At 32.1% G+C, this 13,889-nt stretch overlaps 3 protein-coding genes across 3 annotated transcripts; 1 reads left to right on the top strand and 2 right to left on the bottom strand.

Annotated features, from left to right (window-relative positions):
* Window positions 1-462: 462 nt before the first annotated feature.
* Window positions 463-1,137, bottom strand: LOC122592132. Its single transcript, XM_043764339.1, has one exon. The coding sequence runs from the start codon at window positions 1,135-1,137 to the stop codon at window positions 463-465; it is 675 nt and encodes a 224-aa protein (XP_043620274.1).
* A 484-nt stretch (window positions 1,138-1,621) lies between these two features.
* Window positions 1,622-6,177, bottom strand: LOC122592683 (protein ABC transporter 1, mitochondrial). The gene is made up of 8 exons (XM_043764968.1): window positions 5,633-6,177; window positions 4,854-5,079; window positions 4,604-4,756; window positions 4,123-4,281; window positions 3,141-3,300; window positions 2,938-3,047; window positions 2,718-2,834; window positions 1,622-2,268 (listed from the first exon to the last, which is right to left on the bottom strand). The coding sequence occupies exons 1-8, from the start codon at window positions 6,091-6,093 to the stop codon at window positions 1,909-1,911; spliced, it is 1,746 nt and encodes a 581-aa protein (XP_043620903.1). The 5' UTR covers window positions 6,094-6,177; the 3' UTR covers window positions 1,622-1,908.
* Window positions 6,178-7,200: 1,023 nt separating this feature from the next.
* Window positions 7,201-7,620, top strand: LOC122592133 (umecyanin-like). Its single transcript, XM_043764341.1, has one exon. The coding sequence runs from the start codon at window positions 7,201-7,203 to the stop codon at window positions 7,618-7,620; it is 420 nt and encodes a 139-aa protein (XP_043620276.1).
* The last annotated feature ends 6,269 nt before the right edge of the window (window positions 7,621-13,889 follow it).

The following is a 13,889-nucleotide window of genomic DNA, read 5'->3' on the forward strand; positions in this document are numbered from 1 at the left end:
TTAAATAAAAAGGATTTCACTTACAACTTCATATTCATAATAATCAAAGTTGCAACAAAAAAGTTAGGGCTAGTTTGGCTGTAAAAAATAGTTTCTATTTTTTTTTTTTCTAATATTTTGTAAAATGAAAGGGGTTTTATTAATTTTAGAAACAAGTTTTAACAAGAAAACTAGAAAAAAAGTTTTATGGGGGGGTTAAAATGAAAATGAAAAATAAGAAAAACATGTTTTTAAGTTTTCTATTAAAAAGTGAAAAACATTGTTTTTTGTTTTCTTGAAAAACATTTTTCAAAAACCATGATTAGAACGCGTTTTCTGTTTTCCATATAATCTTGAAAAATAAAGATTGTTTTCTGCAACCAAACGCGCCCTAAGAACTTTGGTAACTTTTTTTTTTTTGTAAAGTAAATATTTTATTCACACTCACCCCGGTGCAACACCGGCGGTGTAATATACAACAATTTACATGAGTACAAAATTACACCAATTACTCCAAGAAATACCTCTATGTTTCGTTTTACTTCTAAACCACAAAAAACCGAGTAATCTAATATTTTGAATGATTTTCATGGTGCTCACTTTAATGTTCTCAAATTTCAACTCGTTTCTCGCTTTCCAAATACACCAGCAGCTGATTATGATCAAACTCTTCAGAACGTCCTTTTCTATTTTATTCTTCCTCGATGTATCCTGAAACTCCAATAAATCTTTTATGTCGAAAATGAAAAATGGTGCAGTATTACACCATTTACTTATGAAATGCCAAACTCTAGCAGCCGTCTCACACTTGCAAAAAAGATGTTCTACTGTTTCTTCTTCTTCCCCACAAAGCACACAGACCGGATCCAAAGCAAAACAGTTACGAGCCCGCAACGCAACCATAGTAGGTATACGATCCATTGTCGCTCTCCACATAAACACATTACATTTCTTAGGAACCCAATTAATCCAATCAAAAACATACCTGTCACTGAAATCCTTGTCGCCAAGAAGGAAGTCTTTTACATTCCGAACAGTTAAGGTGTTATCAGCTCCTCCCAGCCAAGCCCACCTGTCCGGTTTGTTTTCTATTGTTAACCCACCGATCAAACTGGTGAGGCTATCCATCTCGCGAACTTCAACCGGGTCGGAAGGCATTCTCACCCAATTCCAAGACCCATTAAGTCTCTCCACTACCCTTGCTTTTTTGTCCCTTTCCAATTTGAACAGAAGGGAGATTCTGAATCGAAGCGGCTCGCTACAAGCCCAATTCTCAAGCCAGAAGTTAATGTCAGTACCGTTTCCCACCTCCCCCTTTAGAAGATTATTAATACCCACGTTGTTGACTTTGACCGTAGTAACTCCTTTTGTGGTTTATCTACTTTAATTTCATTGGTTAAAATCAATTTCACATGGATTACCGATTACCAAAATAAAAAGTAAAATTTCACTTGGCTAAAACAATTTCAAATGGATCATCAAAATAGAAATGAAAGTACTGTGTTTATTTGCTTTAATTTTATTGGCTAAAAAAACTCACATGGATCGCAAAAGAATACAAACTTAATATAAAAAGGTAATCAATCGAAGAACTATTAAAATTCATTACTTATAATCAGGGAAAGGGTCTAGAGCATCAATATTAAAATCATAGAAATTGGCAATGTGCCACTAATTTATTGAACGGGGAAATTGTCCCATAAAACATTATTACAGTATAATACAACAATTTGATTCGCCAAAGGAAAGGTACTGTGTTACTCTTCAAAATGACCATTCCTCAATCGATTGATCATTGATCCTTTTGTATGTCAAAGAATTGTGTCATTCAATTTCCTATCATGGGCGATTATCAACCCACCCGTCTGTCAACATAATACACAAAAATAAAGCCGTATCATAGTGATGAATGAAACCCGGTCGATATAGCTAGTCATCAAACTGATAATTTTCATACACCTGTAGCAGAAGGTCACGACAAGGTACCAGAGCCCCAATCTTTATGCAACCCAGAAAGGCACCAGCAAGTTTGCGATGTAAGCTATACACCTCATCAGGTGGTGGTGTTAATCTGTGTCTTAACATCGTTCCACCAATGTTTGAAAGACTTTGGGTTATATTATTAGCACGAAAATCATAATCCCCAGGTTTTGCAAATGGCAACCCCACAACAAAGGCAGCCTGAACATGTGCATCCAACATTATTTCTGATTCCTTCCCTGACAAGAAACCAAGCCTCTGGGACATCTCGATCACACGATCCCGATCACTATTTGCACAAGCAACAACCTGTTTGAATTACACATGAACTAATATTACTTTCTAGTCGTAAATATAAATTTGTGATTGAAAAGAACCTTACATGTAAAATCTATGGGTCGAGGAGGTGATTTCAACCCACTTACTTGGAAGATAAAATTGATAACTCTTACAGGTGAAACATGTAAGATAAAATTTGGTCTCTTGATCCAAACTATATGTTCAATGCATATTACCTCCTAAATCATTTTATGCAACAAACATATTATGATGGACATTCATATAACTACTGTAATCATACTTGACACTAATTATTACGAGTACCAAATAATTTTTTTTTTTTTTTAAAAAAGATGATCATGAAGGAACTGTTGCAGGTCAAGCAGCTTGTATGAAACCAAACAAAACATCTACATGTTTTGACCTGTTACCCACCCACTTTGCCACTAATAGGCAGGACCAATAGCGAAAAACCTCACCATCCTCAAGTAATTGTCAACAAAAGTCTTGGGGTAACTTCGAGCTGCACCAAAGTCAATGAGATTTACTGTTCGTGTAGACTCATTGTACAAAAAATTACCCCAATTTGGATCCGTCTGCACAGAATAAAGTGAAAAACAGTATAAGAATCTATAAAAGAAATTTATAAAATGACATTACATTGGAAGGAAATACACAAAAAGTGCATAAAGGACATGCCTGCATGAATCTAAAGACAAATAGCTCCTTTAAGGTAAGCTCAAGCAACTTTTTTCCAACATAATTACGGGTCTCTTGATCAAGAAGTGCAACTTTATCAATAGGAATTCCTGTAAAAGTGGAGATTTTATTTGCTATAATTTCAGGATCCCAAAGTCAAAAGTAATGATATATTTAGAGATAATGTTGCCATCCGTCTTTACCATGCACAAGTTCGGTCGTGAGAACTTTTTTACTTGATAGTTCATCTACCACCAATGGAACATAAAACCCGTCAACATCTGATAGCAACTTCCGGAACATTTTCTGATTAGATGACTCTAACACATAGTCACATTCACGTGATAATTCTTCTTTTGCCACCTGTAAAGGGTTTCAGACTAAAGCATCAACTGTTTTTCAGATCACTCTTAACAACCATATGTTTTAAAACTGTGAATAATATTTCTTCTTCTTCTTCTTCTTCCGGATTATACGGGGTGAGTCAATGGGTATCCAATTGTGGTACCGGGGCTAGGGTTCCCCCATTACCCTTTTTTTTATTTTAAAAATAGGGATAAACATATAAAATAGAAACAAACTTTGATCAAATTACCATTCATAGAAATGATCTACCAAAGTTACAATTACTAAACTCCCATTTAGTACTTAAGACATGACATTCAAAAAGTTTGCGATTTTCTATCATATACTTTTAAATGCATCTGGATCAAAAGTAGGTTTTAGTATTATAAATACTGTACTATCCCAATACAAAATGTTTCAATGTTATGAATAGATAAAATGAATAGATGAGTTCATCACCGTCTTGGATGAAGTTTTTTTTTATGGTAATGATACAAAAGATATCTGTCCCTCCCATCATATCTAGACAATTTGGGTTCTTAAGAGTAAATCTTGCATGTTCAAGGAGATTTGAATTCTTCACATATTTTAATCTAGAAACACATAAAATGAATAGATGAGTTCATCACCGTCTTGGATGAAGTTTTTTGTGATGGAAATGATACAAAAGATATCTGTCACTCCCATCATATCTGGACAATTTAGGTTCTTAAGAGTGAATCTTGCATGTTCAAGAAGATTTAGATTCTTCACATATTATATTTTATATTTCATTTTTAAGTAGAGCTAGCAGATTCTAAAATGACAACTACAGTAAAAGTCTGGAATAAAAATAGTTACCTTCATAGCTCTATCAAGATACAAACCCTCTGGAATCAGATTTGTATAGTCTAAGAGCAATTTTACATTCTCAATATCACTCTCAATGCTATCTGCAACTCCAGGATATTGAATTTTCATAGCAACTTGCAAATCATCCTTGGTGACAGCTGGGTGCACCTATGAAGATGTAAGCACATAATGGATGAAAAGCATGAGAACACATCGTTCCAAAAAGAAACTATTGATATGCAGCTCCAGAACTTGCAATTGAGAAAACGCAACAATGTAGTTCTACTCTACGGGGAAAACAAATATGTGCGTGTAACGTACATGGTTTTAACTGAAAACAGTTTGTAGCAAAACAATGCAGATAGCATATGCAAAATTGCAAACTGATATAAAATTAAGAGTCTTTCAATAAATAAAGGATCCTTAATAGAACTAGTGCTAGTCAACAAAATGAACCGAAACAAATGGATCAAAACTTAATTTGACTCACTTGGCCTATGCTTGCAGCGGCAAGTGGTTCATAATCAAAGCTTTTTAATTTGGATGACCAGTTTGTGCCTAACTCAGAGTCCAAAACCTGATTGAGCTGGCTTTTTGGCATAACATCAGCACCCTGACGAACAATATCTAGAGCAGCCAGAATCTACAAAAAAGATCAAAGGTTCAGATATCAAAAACCAACCAACCAGGAATAAGATTCACATGTTCCAGATAAAAGATATTCGATCTTAAAAGCCTACCGGAGCAGGTACAAGAGATTCATCTTGGATACTCAACATCTGCCCAATTTTCAATGCTGCACCTCGCATCCTACACAGAGCAAGAGCCAGTCGTTCTGCATTTTTTTCAGATAGAAAAGGCGAAAGCGCAGACTGGTTCCCTTGCGACACAGGCGTACCATACACAAGTCTCTTAGCAGATTCCTGTACTGTCCCCCACGCAAGCCCCGCTCCTAGGCCAGCAAACCTTAACAACATAAGTTAGCAATCAAACCACCTACAATCCTCCCAATGTTCTAACAAACACATCCTCATCACACTCAAATTAATAACTCAAATCTCCCTCCGTATCAACACCTACATTCTAATCCCTAACAACAACCGATATCATAACATATTTTGCGTAGCCATATCTTTTACATGTTAACAAGGACAGGTTACATTACATCTCAAATCTCAAATATGTAGAAAACGAGAACCGGATGACATATTTTGAAATGCATAAAAGAGGAAAATACCATAAATACACAATTCATATGCGAAGAGCATAATTGTGTGTCTGTGATTTTTCCGACATCTACGAATTTCTAAGTATATGTGCATCCATTTTTCTAATATGAATGTGAATCTAGTCTCTAGTGATTTTGTCATCTATACATGTGAATACGATTCGCTTTATTTGATTCAAACTCTTGCCACAATGACCTAAACTTTACAGGCAGCAGCTACATATAGATACATATATACCAAATTAGGGTTTACAGACAAAATAATAAGAAGAAGAAGAAGAAGAAACTCACCCGAGCGCTCTGGAGAACGAAGTGGAAGGAACCTTCCTCTCCCTCCGCCGCCTCTGCTTCTGTAACACCTGAGGCGGTACTTCCGGCCGCATTTCCGTCACAGGTTCCGGCATATTTTCCGGCGGCGGATCAGGTATACGAACAGCGGTTTGTTCATCAACAGCTACAGCAACATTGGAATCACCGACCTCCAAATTCACTGGAGACACAATTTTGGTAGGCTGACTTTCGGAAGGCGTTGTATGATCAAAATAAACAACGCTGGCTTTGTTTTGATCATCTTTCGTATCGCTGATTTTAAAAGTACGAATATTGCCTTTAGTGAGACCGGAAATATCGGTGACTGATAAAACAGTTTGCTTGATTAGGGTTTGTAAATCCGATTTATTCTGTTTGACAGCCTCTTTAGCGACTAATGACAGTCCGTTGATGAGCTTCGTAAGGTCTTTCATTGCTGCCATTATTTTCAATTGTATTTTTTTATTTTCCGGCAATGTGGAATTTTGATGTGTTTGTTTAAAAAGTCGGTCGTGTAGGGATAATAGCCAAGTGAGTATTATACTACATGTTATGTGTCATACTACTTTTCAACCTACTTTGTAAGACTAGTTCAACTCCATTTACGCTATACCGCCTCTCAAAATATATGTGGGCATGTTAGAGTCTACGAGGGTGTTGAATGTGTGTCTAAAGTTTGATGAATATGTTTGTAAATGTATAAAATATGTCCAAAGTTGAGCGACTTCTACAAACCGTGGAGGCATGGCAACTCGGCCATATTGCCGCTCCAGGCGGTTTGGATGACAACTTGCATATGACTTGGGTGCGTCTTTGGGGTGAGGGTGACTCATACCCTTTAGTCTTATACGAGTATTAGTTTTTATAATTTAAGAGGTGTTCGGATGTTGGATTGCCTGATTATGTTTTATGGTTGTAAATATCCTATCATTATAGTCATTTTAGCTTTAGTTCGATGGTTGGAGTTTTCATCTTTTACAAAGTATTCCATGTGGACCATGTTTTATCTATTAGTGTATCTATTGGCGGACATAGTAAGCTTCTAATAATATTCGAGAAAAATAAATTATAGTATAGTTTGTTGCCCTCATACTTGTACCTATGTACAAGAAGACGTTTTTTTTATTATTCTTGAAGACAGATAGTTTATGTGCTCGTAGCAATACAAATTTTACCTGACCATATATGGTATCTAAACCCAATTAAAGATGATGGTGATCAAGTGTAAAAGGTAAAAACTTATCTACACTAATGTGTACATTTTGTTTGACACAAATGAAAATTTAAAGACGGCATATATTCTAGGAAATTTGAATAGGAAACAATAATATATAGTCTTCATGCGTGTGATCTTATTTCCATATGTTCTTCTGTGATCAAACCTACAACCTTTAATTACCATTAATTTATGCAATTAATTAAAAACATGTAACTTCTTCTTTGGCCTATAAAATAAAACTCAAAATGTCAATCTTTCATGCATCAAATCATCTTTATAGGGGTGATTTGAGATTATATTATTAACAAGACCGTATAATTTGCCACTAAAAATGGACAAAGTAAAGTTTAATATGCTTCTGGTTATCGCCATGGTGGTTGTATCCGGGGAATTCCATGGTTCTATGGCTAAAGAACATACGGTTGGTGATGAATTCGGGTGGGCTAAGCCGCCAAGTGAAAGCTTCTACAGATGGTGGGCAGGACATGAAACCTTCAGAATCAATGATGTACTAGTGTTTAACTTTACTAATGGTGCTCATACTGTCGCGGAAGTGGCGAATAGAGCATATGATGATTGTGATGACTCTAACCCGATCTCGATTCACCAACACAGTCCTGTTAGGCTTACCATCCAAGGAGACTCCTACTATATTTCCACTAAAGGATCTGATTGCAAGATGGGTATGAAATTATCTATCACGGTTGTGTCTGCCGAGTCTAACATCTCGTCTCCGGCACCAACTCATTAAAAACACATTGATAAGAATGATTACGAATGGTTATAACTTTGAAATATAATTAATCAATACTTTGTTCATTTGGTTTTATTATTGATATAGTTTGTGTTCAAATGAGGATCTATCAAAGTTGAATATAACTTTACTAATGAAGATGAATAGATCATGATTTTTAGATTAAAATGAAAATGAAGAGTTAAAAGATTCAAAATTTATCTTTAAATCTTGAATATTAATTTTAATTTAATGGATAAGTTTCTCTAACTTTATTGGTAAAGTTGGTTTTAACTTTATACGATCTCAATCCAACATATAATATCAATTATATATACGTGTTTGGTTACGCTCGAGCAACTCATGTTATGTTTGTTAAAGATCATGCGATTATGAAAGACAACAAGAGTAGAACTTAACCGTACAAGTGTCCTGCAAAAAGTGTATTTTATTACTATATATGTATGATTTTTTTTACTAGGATTGTTTGCATCCAGTTCAAGATATTCATCTAATAAACACCCTAACTAACATGTCACGTCAGCTTTTTATCTATTATTCTCACAAACACTTTTTACTCACAAGAATAATATATTTATCCTTCTTACAAACAACCAATAATTTCTCAAACTATTTTTTGCCAAACCAATTCATCGTTCATCTAATTTTTGTCATCTACCTCCATCCTTCTTCACAAACACCTAAAGATGGATACCATTCATTTCATCACTTACAACAATACCCTTTCTATAAACATCTCCAATGTCATCACAAATACCCTTGTTATAGATGGTCTAAAATACGTAAGATTACAACAATCAATTAAAAGGAATATCAAGCCACGTAATTTATTTTCTTAGTAACTGGCAAACCCAATTAACCTAAGATATGGAATAATATTGATTGATCATCTTTTGAATGTACGTATAACATATCAGAACAATAACCTCATATCATTATGTATATATGCAATCCAATATTAATTTCAACTTTCAAGACATAACATTGATGCCATAAAACTTAACCACATCAACATATATGAAACTAATGTAGATTAATCGGTTTTAAAAAAACACATCAACATAAAATGATCAACAACCACTCAACCAGATATTGTGTTCTATTAAATTCTCGGAAATTAACAAGTATATTAAGTGGAAGAGAATATGCAAAATGAAGTTGCATTGAAATGTCTCAAAATGTTTACAAGTGTATGGACATACGTTCCAAATTATAAGATGATGGACTAAGGTGGATGCTCACACGATGTAGTGACAACAATAGATAGCGTGTGAGATGTCGTGACGATATTAATATATTTGTGTAAGAAAACGGTAACATACTACCGGCACAAAGGTATAGAAGAAATGTTTCGATAAATTTAATTTGTTAAATATATTGTTGAATAAGATAATTGTATAAAAAAATTTGATTAAACAAATAAAAAAAGTTAAAATCAATAAATTAATTATAGATATCTTGGTTAAACAACCTAGAATGAGGATAAGTTTGACCCGTAATTGTATGTTGGATAAATTTGACCCATAGTACCTAAAAGGCTAAAACATTAAAACAAGCCCATTGAGATGAGTCCACAATTTGTCAGTTTATAAACAGCCTAATAAGTCAAAGAGAGAGACTACTCTAGATATAATATGTTTCTTAATCTTTGACAATTGACATGCACATTTGACATGCATCTATTTCAAGCATTTCAAATGGATAACGGACCCAATAATTTGAGCCGTTATTTGACACTTCTGGATCTACACAATAGGATTTGTGCACACCTTTTATTATCGAGACCCAAATTGCTTGACAAATTGGTAGCTTTGTACAACTAAAGCTTTGAGCATGCCCTTATTTATTTGACTAGCCAAATGCCTGCGCGATTCGGTGATAGTGGGGTGATAGGTCATACAGTGTGATAAGTCATAGGAGGTGATCGATCATAGGGGGTGATCTACCTGACAGGCTCCGTTCTCAAATTTAAAAATTCGTCAAAAGTATATCGAATGACATCTCTAATGAAAGAGCATGAAATTTTAAGAACACTCATATAATTTTTATAATTTATTAATGTATAGTATTTGAGATAAAAGATTTTGAATAAATTAGATGAATAAAGTGATTTATGGAGGAGAAAAAAATAAGTGGTTGAGATTTGAGAAAAGATAAAATAATGAGTGATTGAGATTTAAAAGTATTATAGGTATATTAGGTGATGATATTCAAACTAATGGATAAAAGAGATGGATAATTTGGGTAGATCAAGTTTTTTTAAGAAAAATGAGATAGGTAAACGTTTTATATTTATAAGGTAGTATAGATATAGATGTATAGATAAGATAATGTTTAATTGTTTAATCGAATTGAAACAATTTCAAAAGGGCGGATTACTTGCTTTAAGCCATCAACCGATACATGGTAAACTTGAATCATAATATAGACAAATTATTAAGATTTTGAGAAGATGTTTAAGTATTAATTGTATCTCAAAGAAGAAGGCTTTCTAAAAGATATACGGATTACCAATTATCGGTTGTTTTATGTGTTAACTAGAACAACATAACGCCATTGTATATACTAGCTAGTCCATTTTATTCGTTATAATCATTCTAGTTAACACATAAAAGATAAACAAAGAATAGTAATTAAATTTTACATTTAACATTACTTAGAGAACTAGTATTAATGTATTATCAAGCAAGCAAGATTAGCTAGTTAAAAAGAAGCTAATAGCACCAAAATGTAATGTATCAATAAACCTTCATTTTATATACTATTAACGTTTTAATGTTTTATACATGATTCAACTAGTTAGAGTATTTGTTCTTTATATATCATTCTATATACTGACCATATGGCATAAATAAAAGAAAAAATGATTGCAAAAAACGATGACCGATTAACATCGCCAAAAAACCGATGCTATTCACAATAATAACTAGAAGATGAGAAACCAATAGAGCAATGATTTAAACAAGCAGGTAAATCCTTAACAAGTACTATTTGGTCCCATTTGTTTTTGGGAATATCCCTATCCCTTTCTAGCAATCACCTCAACTCACCATTGGTAGGGGACAAAATGCAGGTAGTTTCTACCGAACTTTTTTTTTATTGTATATTATCTTGGAATCAAAAACTTATATTTTTATAATATATATCTCTACTTTTTATTGTAAACGAGATACGTTATCCGGGCGTTGCCCTGGGAGACATTATATTTATTGTGCTCCGTACTATGTAAAAATTATTATATGCTTTTAGAAACATTATATAGCTCAAAAGCTGAGTTGATATTGATTTTTTAATGAGTAAGCAATTATAAATTATAAAAAATCGACAGTATAATTTTATAACAGATTAATATATTATATAAATTCCAAAAGATAATAAGTATGAAAGTAGAATATTTAAAATAAAAATACAAAATAATAATACAAACATAATTAAAGCTAATTTCCCAAATCATTGAAAATGGAAAGTGAAACAAAAATAATCCATAATAATAAAACATCAACCGAAATAACATTGAAACTAATAAATATTGCAAACAAATTTTTCGGAGATGGTAGGTGTATATATTCAAAATATACACCCTATTGGTAGTTGTATATATACTATGTAATAGTTCACTTGTAATAAGATGAGATAATCTTAAAAATGTTACAAACTTAAAGAATAATAATATGCAATTAAAATAAGTGATCTTCGTAAATAAATTGGAAGCAATTTAAAAGATCAAAACATAATTTGTTAAGCCCAAAATTGAAAATATAAGATGGGTCTAAAAGAAAATGAAGTGACCCATTAATAAGAAAAACGGGCCCAAAGAAATAAAATGGCCCGTTACTATTCTTTGTACGCATTTCCGTACCTTTGTTTTTAATATATATATATATATATATATTAATATCATTATCATATCCTTTTGTTTATGACCAAACCATATTTGAAATGCTTTAGTGATGTTAGTATAATAAGAATTCGGAATTGGCTGACTAAACAGGGTAATTATATCATGTTATCATTAAGTGCTTGATTTTTATTTTACCCTCATATCCTTTTGTTTATGACCAAACCATATTTGAAATGCTTTAGTGATGTTAGTATAATAAGAATTCGGAATTGGCTGACTAAAGAGGGTAATTATATCATGTTATCATTAAGTGCTTGATTTTTATTTTACCCGGGTGAACTTTTCAAGTTGCACTAAACAGGGAAGGGTATCCATGATTCGGTGTGAGCTAAAATCTAATGATCATTTACTATCTTTGTTCTAAAAAGGTTGGTAATTAACAAAGAAGTTACCAATTTAAGCTATGCATAAATAATGTCCTCGTATCATTTATGTGATAGATTTCTTCAACCCTTGCGGTTAATTATATTTGATTTGAAAATTGTATTTATTATTATTTTTTTTATCTGCAACTTGAAAGTTGTAGTACTGAAATAGCCACTCGAGATTTGAAAAATGGCTAGGTCATATAATGATTTCATCATGGAAAATTAGAGATTGATGGTGTTTTTATGATTGAAGATTTAAAACTAAACTTGAAGTATAATTTGAAAATAAGACAATAATTAATGTGTTTGAAAAAGAGAAAAAAAAATTTTAAGCAAACAAAAAAAGTATTATATTATATTATTATTATAAATTTATAACATGTCCAAGTTCATGTTGCAATTTCAGCCATCAGCCATGGTACGTAGCTAGTATGGTCAATAATTTTCTTTTTCGTTGCGTTACATTTAGTGCAAAAGTTGGTGATTGTCAAATATGGAGGGGTGGCAATTGGCAAAGCAGTTTGTAGGCTATTTATATTCATACTAGTTCTAATACCCGTACATTATATGGTAGCTATATAAATTGTATTATAAGGAAATTTGAATACCACAATATGATTCGTGTGTATAAAATAAGTTGTGGTTAAAGTAAACCGATCATCAAAGCTAAACTATAATAAACAGTAAATGATAAATATAATATATGTTTATTTAGATTTTGAATTACCTTAAATTTTTACAATCACATCAAAAGCAAAACTTGTAAGCATAGTGGATGACAACAAATAGCTTTGTGATTTCGAATCGTAAACTCAAATTTTTTTTAAGTCTCCATGTTAATAACTTATTATTATTATAAGTAATATAAGCACTAGGAGTTGACGAATTGAGAAAGAAAATGAAACAATTTTATTAATGAGAAAACGATCAATCAAATAAGGCTTGTTTTGTATCTATAAGTCAAGAGTTAGAGTTTAATTCTAAGTCTAATAAGGAAATTGAATCTTATATACAACACAATTTAATAAGATAAATAAATTAAAAAGATACATGTCAATCAAGGATTACATCACGTATCGTTCTAAGAACATTTCAATCATGTTTTAGTTTATATGTGGATATCAACTTGTTTCAAGAAACGGGTTACATTCAATTCAACGTACACATATAATTTGATTATTTAGTCTTCTCACAAGTGTATGTACAAATAATATAACATAATTTTTTCATCATTTAAGAAAAAGTTGTTTTAAAAAGTACTATTTCATTTTCACAATGCAATGATCACTAATTAATCAATTCAAAACAAATAAAAAGGTCATTATCAATTTAAAACGTACAAAGGGATAAAATATCGTCTAATAATGGTTGTTTTATGGTAATATTTCTTCATTTCTTTCAAATTAAAACAGTGACAAAAAATAACGATAATAACTAGATTGTATCACCAAGCTTGTATCGGCGTAAAATAGCGATAATGACTTAGTTGTTACGACTTTTAACATTTTAATTTTTTTTTTTTTGCTATTTTGAGTGGTTTTCAAGAGTTTTTTTTGGCATTATGTTAGTTTCCATTTTTAATTTAGTTGCATAGACACATATTTATAAGTTTAATTATTAGGAAAGTCTTTTAAAATTTTAGAACTAATTAAATTAATTGGTATTCCATATTATTTTGACCCGTAATACCAATAAAGAATACAACATTTGTCATAAAAAGATACACTACATTAATTTATCCGACCTATAACCCGGACTACCCTTATCAATTGTGTGGTTCCGCTTATGAATTAAAATATGACATCTTTTATCATTGTAAAATCAATATTATCCATTCTTACTTAAATGAACACTAGTTGCTCCTTTTAAGATAATTTGTCCATCATCCAGCCCTTAAAAACTTATAAATTTAACCACTATGAAAGTAAAGTATCGTGCTTAGAGATAAACAATTTTCCCAATTATTCAATCTCGTTCTTATTCTTGTATTGGGAAGC

The sequence above is a fragment of the Erigeron canadensis genome, chromosome 3 (assembly GCF_010389155.1).
Source record: "Erigeron canadensis isolate Cc75 chromosome 3, C_canadensis_v1, whole genome shotgun sequence".
NCBI classification, from domain to species: domain Eukaryota; kingdom Viridiplantae; phylum Streptophyta; class Magnoliopsida; order Asterales; family Asteraceae; genus Erigeron; species Erigeron canadensis.

Bases quoted from the DNA above. Each gene is read 5' to 3' on its own strand.
- LOC122592132 (XM_043764339.1), bottom strand. From the start codon at position 1,137: ATGCCTTCCGACCCGGTTGAAGTTCGCGAGATGGATAGCCTCACCAGT.
- LOC122592683 (XM_043764968.1), bottom strand. From the start codon at position 6,093: ATGGCAGCAATGAAAGACCTTACGAAGCTCATCAACGGACTGTCATTA. The intron at 4,282-4,603 runs GTGAGTCAAATT...ACATCTTCATAG, and splicing joins CCGCTGCAAGCATAGGCCAA to GTGCACCCAGCTGTCACCAA. The intron at 3,048-3,140 runs GTAAAGACGGAT...CCACTTTTACAG, and splicing joins CACGACCGAACTTGTGCATG to GAATTCCTATTGATAAAGTT.
- LOC122592133 (XM_043764341.1), top strand. From the start codon at position 7,201: ATGGACAAAGTAAAGTTTAATATGCTTCTGGTTATCGCCATGGTGGTT.